Source organism: Gavialis gangeticus, unplaced genomic scaffold, assembly GCF_001723915.1.
Source record: "Gavialis gangeticus isolate Ggan-Ray unplaced genomic scaffold, GavGan_comp1, whole genome shotgun sequence".
Lineage (NCBI taxonomy): Eukaryota > Metazoa > Chordata > Crocodylia > Gavialidae > Gavialis > Gavialis gangeticus.
In genome coordinates, this window is record NW_017728992.1 from 190349938 (window position 1) to 190359103 (window position 9166).

At 36.7% G+C, this 9166-nt stretch overlaps 1 protein-coding gene across 3 annotated transcripts in view; it reads right to left on the minus strand.

Moving 5' to 3' along the window:
• The window catches only part of ASAP1 (ArfGAP with SH3 domain, ankyrin repeat and PH domain 1), a 368280-nt gene that overhangs the window by 118505 nt on the left and 240609 nt on the right, over positions 1-9166 (minus strand). For all 3 annotated transcript variants that reach the window (XM_019528166.1, XM_019528167.1, XM_019528168.1), the window contains exons 8-11: positions 7630-7759; positions 6009-6094; positions 4363-4438; positions 3476-3562 (exon numbers count right to left, since the gene is read on the minus strand). In XM_019528166.1, coding sequence (XP_019383711.1) covers positions 3476-3562; positions 4363-4438; positions 6009-6094; positions 7630-7759 — 379 coding nt within the window. The remainder of the gene's footprint in view (positions 1-3475; positions 3563-4362; positions 4439-6008; positions 6095-7629; positions 7760-9166) is intronic.

Below are 9166 nucleotides of genomic sequence, written 5' to 3' on the forward strand. Positions count from 1 at the left end.
CCACACTGCCCCCAAGGTCACAAGCCACACCTTTCACCGCCCCCCACCCCACCCCCGCACAGAAGAGTACACCCTGGTCCCCACTGCCTTGCCTTGCCTTGTCTGTCTGTAAGGCTCCAGGCGGTGCATGTGCAGTTGGCCTGGAGCATTATGGACAGATAGACACACAGCCAGAAGTGCTATGGCTTTTATTATATTAGAATTCAAAATATTTTTGAATCTTTACAAATCCACTTGGACAATCCAAGTTGGTTCATACTTATCAATACTTTGATTAATCTTTAAATTTGTTAATGAGAAAGTATTGCTAGGGGGGAAATGATCTTTAATCGAATTTGAATAAATCAAATCAAGAATTCACAGAAAAATGAAGAATTGGTGGTTAAACTCAGGATCTCTACTTTCAATGTAATTTAGTTAATCTGTGATGAATTCCTGCATGTTCCTTCAATATACATTTCAATCTATAACTAAAGACTTAGTTCGTGAAACATGTAAGTACAATACAGGATATTTAAACATTTGCTTCATAAATCTTACACATCAGGCCTGTGAAATAGGTCCAAGTAAAAAAGAATAGAGCTAATCAAGGAACACTACTGGTGAACTGAAATCTATAAGCCTCTCTACACCCATGGAATTTCTTCACTTCTTTTAAAATTACTAGAGACTAAAAAGTGTGAAAAAGAAAAGTTCTCCTTTTACAAGAACTTTTTAAATGATTTCCCTTGGTTGTAATATCCATTCAAACAGTTATCTCCCTGAAAACACTTAATTCTTCCATTATGGTAATTATCTCCCCTGGGCTCCCTGATTACCATACTTACACATGTACCATATGCACCTTTTCCTCAAAAGCAAATCCCAACAAAATGGAGGCAGGCATGTCTGAAATGGGGAAGCTGATTTCCTGCTGATAACAGTAGCAGCCTGCTTTGATTCCTACTCACAACACAAGTAGCATTTCATTTTAGGCAGCTAAGGGAGTCAATTGATTTAAAGGCTCATTGTTCTTTACTCCACAGGTGTTAATGATTGTCTCTCCTTTTAAATGGTTTTGATATTCTACTAATTAAGCTAACTTTTCTTTTGGCAATTTAATTGCCTTTCAGCTACTCCTGGTCTCTCCTCTCCTATTTCACAGTCTTTCAGACAGTTTTAAACTCTTCAAAAATCACAGATCCACCCATGGAAACAAATCTTAAGCCACAGTTAGGGTTAAGCATGAAAGGGAGGGTGAGTGTGCTGATGATTAAACTTTGTTACTGATCTAGGCAGCCTCAGTTCTGGAAAAATCTTTATTTTCTTTTTCCCGCAGTCTCAAAGATAAGGTGCATGTCTTATGTAGGAGTGTGCAGTATGCATCAAAATACAGGATTTGACCTTCATCACCTTTTTCCTCTTACTTCAAGCCTATCACTTCATTTTTTTCCAAGTTGAAATTTAGTTTTAAGTGTAATTCATCTTTTATTTAGCATGTTGGCATTGTTTATACAATAACTAGGGCACTTATACTGGAATAACAGTGTTTGAAGTCCCCCAATATACAGCTCTCTTACTCCAACATGGGTCTCCATGCACAAAAATGCAGTCAAATAACTAAAAGGTGCTAATTACAACTGATTTTATTCTGGCTTTCATTACTCTCCAGAAAATCCCTTACGAGTGAAATCCTGGGTTTCACTACCATCAGTGAGAGCTTTGCCACTGACTTCAGAGTACCACAGTTTCCATTAGGTTCACATAGAATATTCTTAATAGAAGAGGGATCTAAGCTGGGGTGGGTAAAATGCAGCCCCTGGGCTGGATGCGGCCCACCAAGCCATTCTATCTGGCCCGTGGGACCCCTAAAAAATTTAGAAAATTAATATTTAATCTGCCCCTGGTTGCCTGTCATGCAGCCCTCGATGGCTTTCCAAAACTCAGTAAGTGGCCCGACTCCCAAAATAACTCCAACCCTGATCTAAAGAGCAATCCACTACGTTTACAGAAATATAATACATCTAACATTCAGAACTCATTACATATCTAGTGGACCTATGACAAGTATATACAGAAGCACAGTTCTCTTAAAAGATATTACACTCTCCTTTTTCTCCTCTTTTATATATAAAGATAACATCACCTTACATACTATGAATTCAGAAAAGCAGTGCACATTTGTAGTAATATAAAAGACAGGATTATTAATGCTAACAAGTTACAAAAATCATCATAATTATTTCAGATTAACCAACAAGGAACTTTGAAAAAGTTTACATTTGAATATATATTTTCAGACAACGTTTGACTGAACCCTCAATAGCGACAGTGAATATTTGTACATCCCTTTTCCATTAGAGATTTCTTTTTATAAAACTCCTGACAAAACTATAGTAAAGCCGTTGAACATTTTGTTACTTTGTCCTACTTGTAGTTATTAAGTAGAAGAGAATGCTTAAAAAAATTGTATTCAGTATAAAGACATAAGAAAGAATGACTCTCTCAACTTGAGTTCTTTATTATAAATGAACATTACACTTTGAATAAACCTGTAAGAAATTATATAGCAATCTACAGATACTAGCTGAAGAATGACAATGTGTTACCTACAACATTAACAATATGAAGTATGTCAAAATAGGTTATTAATGTTCACTTTTTGGTATTAGTAATAATTTCCAATCCCAGGATCCTCTTTTAGATATGAATCTTCATAAGCACCTTTTCAAATGCTACACAAATAAAAACTATATAAACATATCCCTATTTTTACTACTCCACATATTTAACAACAGAGATTTGAGAGCCTCTGCTTTTTACAATATTATTTGCTATTATTGTTACTATTATTATTATTATGCTCCCTTTATTTAGGAAAGAATCTGAACAGTACCTGACTTAAATTGTTTTTCCCTTTGTTTATTTTTAAATGTGTATGTCTACACACCAATTAAAATGGTAAGGTTGACTTAGATTGAGCAGTCAATAAGGGTGTGGACACATGAACATTTGGAGCCCTTTCTGAAGAGAAACATTTCAAAAGGGCAGCAGCTGGCATATTCTAATTGTTATGTGTGAATGAGCTGAGAAATAGAAATCCAGCAAACCCACTCTAACCAAGGATGAAGGATTACTAAAATTGCAGCAGGTTTGTGCATCTGTGTTGATTTCAGTTTTTTATATCTCTATTACAAAATGTTTTTCCTGAGTTTCTGGAATCCTAAAATACTTGCTACTACAGTATTTAATTACTTTATTCAAGTCAATTCTAGCTGGTGTCCACATAAATTCATTTTCTGTATTTTACTATGGAAAATCAGCAGGAAGTGAAGAAAGCAAAAGGCTCCCATTTTTGTTCTGGAATATTTTTTTTTATTTACTGCAATACCCCCATGCAGAAGGAGATTACATCCATATAAGCCTAACATTTTGAGAATTCAGAATTCATGTAGTTTCCCATTCTACCTGAGATTACTGCACACCAATTATTTACCTCTTTCTGATCAAGCTGGAGAGAGGATTTTATCAAGTCTCGGAGGGCAGTAAGCTGTTTCTTTTCTTCATCTTGTGTCTGCTTTATCTGTGAACAAAAATATATACTATTACACATTTTAGTTCAGCTTTTATTTTTAAACTCAAACAAATATGTCCCCATTAAAGTTAATATAAATATAGAACAGCCTGTTCCTTTTGACTTAACCTCCGTGGAAATATAATTTTGAAAGGAAGTCAAAAGTGCATATATAACTACGTATGAAAAATAAGACTCTCTAGACACTAAAAACAAGTGGACAGCATGTCCTAGCTTGTTAAACATTAACTGTTCATTAGAGCTACTGCAGGCAAATTGGTCTCTAAAGTATCAATTAGAATCTCAAACAGGATGGACAAATAGTATATAGCAAGAGAGGCAAGAAAGAAACATTTTTATTCAGCCATAACCTACAAAGGCAAATGGGATTAGTGTGACTTCAGATCATGAAATACAAGAGTACTCTGCTAAACATGTCATCTTATTCTCTGTCACTTCTTGCTTTTCAATGAGAAGGTCATTTGTATTTTTGTGAGAGATTACAGTACAGCATTAATTAATTAATTTACCAAACATTGTGTTGCATGCAATTCCAAATGTAGTCTGTATTATAAATCAGTTTTTCACACAAAAAAAATCAGAATATTAGCTACAGTTACTACTATGATTAATATCTGACTCAAGAATATTAATCTTTGAACAGAACTTTTCATATTGCATGCTCAGAGCTTCTTTTAGCAGCTGAAAACTTTTTAATGTCAGTTTACTGTACGGGGACTGAACTCATCTAACAAAAGTAACAACACATTCCTTTATCCAGAAATTAAGCTACTTCATTGTTTACTTACATTATATAAATCAGCAGCCAATTTTTCAATATATTGTTTCAGTTTATCAGCTGTTTTCAAGCCATCTTGGAAAAAACTATAGAAGGAAAATACTTGTGATATCAGCAATACATGAAATTTATATAACACCCCCCAACACTCTACATCGCAGATTATAACAAAAATGAAGTAACCTTACCCCTGTTTTCCTACATGCAGAAGCAAAATATATTCCCATTTTATACATGGTTTCATTTTTACTAAACTGTCTGAAACCATGTGAAAGTCCACTTAGCTCTAATATTGTCTCAGATCTTTAAATTACTTGTTTCAATTTTGAATAATTTACTGTATCTTCACAAAAATAACTGTGCAGTACACTAAAACATATGCATTTATAATAAAGTTAAATCTTCAAAAATGTATGAAAGACAAGTTTCATTTGGTTTTTGCTATTTCACACTTCGGCATGTGAACTAACGACCTCTAAAAACATAACAATCATATGTTGACAGATGCAGGCTTTTACAATACGGATAAATCTCATTACGCTTTAGAAACTGTGAGTGATCACACAGACTGCCTACTGGATTCATGAGTTCCAAAGCAACACGCAAGACACATGCACACAACTTGTTTTTGTTAATGATGTATTTATTTTTAAACCCATGTTCGAGAAAGGTGACAATGACCCCCTGAACAATCCTGTTCTTCCTTTATCATTTTTTTACCGCATGTTTCCTGCCTGCTGGCTACCTAATCATTTCTTTTCTATCCTATTTTTATTTACTGTTGGAGTTTTCCACAAGTTGTTGTTCCACCCGCTATTTAGCTTTGCTGTGTCTGCTTCTCTCCCAGAGGCCTAACAAAGGGTACTGTGATACCCAAAAGTTTGCCTACGTCAAATCCCAACCATGCAGCTGGTCCAATAAAACATGTTACCCACAAGAATTCTTGCTGCTCACATATTTCTTAGAACATTATAACAACATCACCTCAGCACTAAAAGGTTTCACGATTTTTAAATAAAAGTAAATAGTCACTATAATATTTAAGTTGTTTTCAAATGGCAACAATATTAATGAAAATAAGCAATGAATTACTGAATGCAAATTTAAGATAAACATTAATAAATAATAACTACATAATAAAGCCAAATGGGACTGTTCATCATCTCATATGTCATCCTGCAGAAAACCTCTGAATTAATTTTTGTTTGAACTAGTGCATATATATTAAGAAAATATGCATCTTGATTAAAAAATGTCCAGTGGAAAAAAAAAAAAAACACTAGCTAGTGAAGTTTAAGAATTCATTTGACTAAATTAATCCAGTTTCAAATAGTTAATTTTCTTGGGTTTTTTTTCCCCAAATGAAATTCAAAGAGATGAGCATCCAGCCCTCCTTACATAGAGGGCATCAAACAGAACAGACAGAGCTATCCAACCAAAGTGTGCTTGGAATAAACAATATTTGGATTTCAGGCAATGATTAGAGATAGCCAAGTATTGTTGATTTTTCATCATTAGGTTTATTCTGCAAAAATGTCTTAAATGCAACAGTTGCACACTGCTAAAAGTAAAAGCCAATATCAAGTCAAAGTAGCAGAGAGGTAGAGAAATGTAATTTGAACTGTAGCAGTTAAAAAGCCAAGACACCATACTTACTTGCATTGTGCGTGATAATACTTGATAAGATTCTGTAGAAGGTCCACACCTTTTTTTGTCTTGATTTCATTAACCTTAATGAGATACTGTAGAAGAAAAAATAAACAAACAAACGACTTGTGGTTCCTAAGTGTTAGGTACTCCCTTACAGTCAAGCAGTAAAATTGTTATTTCAAATCTGTTCAAGTAAATTAATAATTACTCTCTATGGTTACCTGGTTGCTGATTTATAGTGTTGAAAGAACACAATGATCAACACCTGGGCATGCAAAATTAATTAGAAAAACTGTCAAAATGAGTTTATTTGGTCTTTATAAAATAAATGTGCCATGACTTCAAGAAACTTACTTCCTCTCAACGTGAATCAAGATCTGCCTTTTTATACTATTACAGTTGTTATTTTCCCTAAAAACAAACAACTCCCCCTGGAAAAAACTTAAAATATATAAGATCAGTTAAATATAGTAAGTTACCAGTAAATACTTGAGAGGACTATAGAAAACTACTATTTGTAGATACAGTATCACAGTCAACTATCAGCTTAATAAGCATCACTGTGGAGCAATGACACGCAAGCTGTCCAGCCCCACGGGCCAGATGAGCAGCATGGGGTCAGTCCACAGGCCAGGTCCAGCACGATGCCGGTTGGTCCGCGGGTGAAATCCAGCGTGCCAGCTTGACCCAGTGTGTCAGATCCAGCCATGGTGTGACTCTGCACACCGGTCGTGCTAAATCTGATCATGGTGTAACCCTGTGCATCAGATGTGGCCACAGAGCGACTGTGAACTGGTACAAATCTGGCACTCAGGGTTGTCTCGGTCTTCCAGGTCTAGAAATTTGCCAGCAGTGGAAACATTAGTTGCTACGGTTCTGGGACCAATCAACACTGAAGCTACTCCTCCACTCCCAAATTTCCAGACCCAAGGGGAGCCCTACAGGCTAGATAGCATCTCTATAGGCTGCATCCAGCCCAGAGGCTGGTGGTTGAACAACACTGCTGTAGTCTTTACCAGATAGTTCCTATCTGATGAAAAACAAAATAAGAAAACACATCCTAGATGGCAATGCTTGGCACTTGAAGACCAAAAATAATATTTCTCTTGCATCTTGGTCTAAGATACTTTGTTAACTAAACCAGTGGTTCTCAACCCGTGGCCTGTGGGCTGCATGCAGCCCAATCAGCACACTGCTGCAGCCCATGCGACATCCTGTTAAAAAAAAAAAAAGTAAAGACATTTGACAGTATAGAGATTAGAGGTATTACAAAATAATGATTTGTATTGCACTACTGTCAGATACAAAACATTTTTTAAATGGATACACAGGAAATAAGTTGTGTAGTGCAGCCCACATAATATAATGAGAGCTGCAAGTGTGGCCCACTATGGCAAAAAGGTTGAGAACCACTGGTCTAAACAGGAGTAAAACTCATAACTAAATGAAGTCATATCTTGCATAGGATTGCTAGGACAAGACTGTTTAATATAGTGCTACCACTTGCCAGCCATATCCATTTTCCCACTACGCTGCCCAGAATGTTTCATCACCTCTCTTTATTATGACCCAAAGGACAGTTCAAATTAAAGTGAGTCAGAATTTAATGGTGAACTTTGTTTCTTACTTCACACATCTGGAGCTGAAATAACCGCCTTTCCTTCTCCATTTCTTCCGCTATCTCAGCTCCTGTTATCTCTGTTCTTATCATCCCATGCTGTTTTGCATGCTCTCTTTTTTCCTTTTCAATTTTTGTACTGTAATTATAATCAAATATATATTTAAGGAACTTATTTATTCTTATACAATGAAGCAATTTTTTTTATTACAAATACTGCATGTATTATCATGGTAGAAAAAACTCCATCCAAAACACTTCTGTATTATTTTAAGCTTCCAGCAATATAATAAAAACATTTAAGGTGACCTTTCATCTTTTCTTTATCTTGCTATATGTCTAGTTTACATGTATACTAAATGCTGTGGTCTGATATTAACTAGCCTTTTTAGTTATACAAAGTATACAAACATAGGTTTCTTTTCCTGTGTGATGTGGTAAAAGGGATGGAACAAGTGGTTCTGCATTCCTAGCTATATGTTCTAAGCCCTGTAGAGGTTAGAAATTCACAATCAGCCAGTGGATAATATATGAAACTGCTGTCTTCAGACCCCATCCTGTAAAGGTCTGACATAACTACTGATTCCTTTCTACAGGGCAGAAAATATTCCAAGACAAGAATATGAAGGGCTAAAACTACAGACTGGTAATATGCATCCTGACTTACACTCTAAGGCAAACCAAGAGAACAAATCTCAGTGCTCCTCTTTGGTAATTTTATGCAGTAAATTTACTCTATTTGTATTCAAACTAAGGCTGCATACACACATTCAAATGACCTGGAATTTCCCTGGGTTTGTTCTCCTGGAAGGAAAAACTTATCTGTGGAGTAGACTGAACAGACATTCAAATGCTTAGTCCCTGAAAAGCAGAGAGTTTGCAGTGCTGATGCTGAGCACCAGGAGTCCCTGTATACACATTGCAGCATGCTGAGCAGGCTCTCTCAGTCTGCCTGGCACCAGATGGGAGCAAGGCACAGGGTAGCCCTGATTGGTTGCCCAGACTACCTGCATCTTCCCATAACACGATGCAGGATTGCGTTCACAGTTCTTGGCTTGCTTGGGTTGAATAGCCGAGTCCAGTGAGTGATAGTGTCTCCAGGGAAGATGGCGCAAAGGCCCCTGGAATGCTGAAGGACTGTACTGTGGTTCTATCCTCTCTGAAGAAACTCTCCGAGGAGTAATTTAACCTTGGTTGTTCACAGGTTATAGACTCATAGACATTAGGGCTGAAAGGGACCTCAGAAGATCATCTAGTCCAGCCCCCAACCCCGGGGCAGGAAGTCAGCAGGGATCATAGGATCCCAGCAAGATAAACATCCAGTTGTCTCTTGAAAGGCGTTCAAAGTAGTTGCTTGAACCACCTCTGGCAGCAGTCTATTCCAAACCTTGGGGGCTCAGAAAGTAAAGAAGTTCTTCCTTATGTCCAGCCTGAAAAGGTCATGGAGGAGTTTGTGACCGTTCAACCTTGTCATCCCTTGGGGCACTCTGGTGAACAGATGTCCCCCAGGTCCTGGTGAGCACCCCTGACAAACTTATAGGCGGTC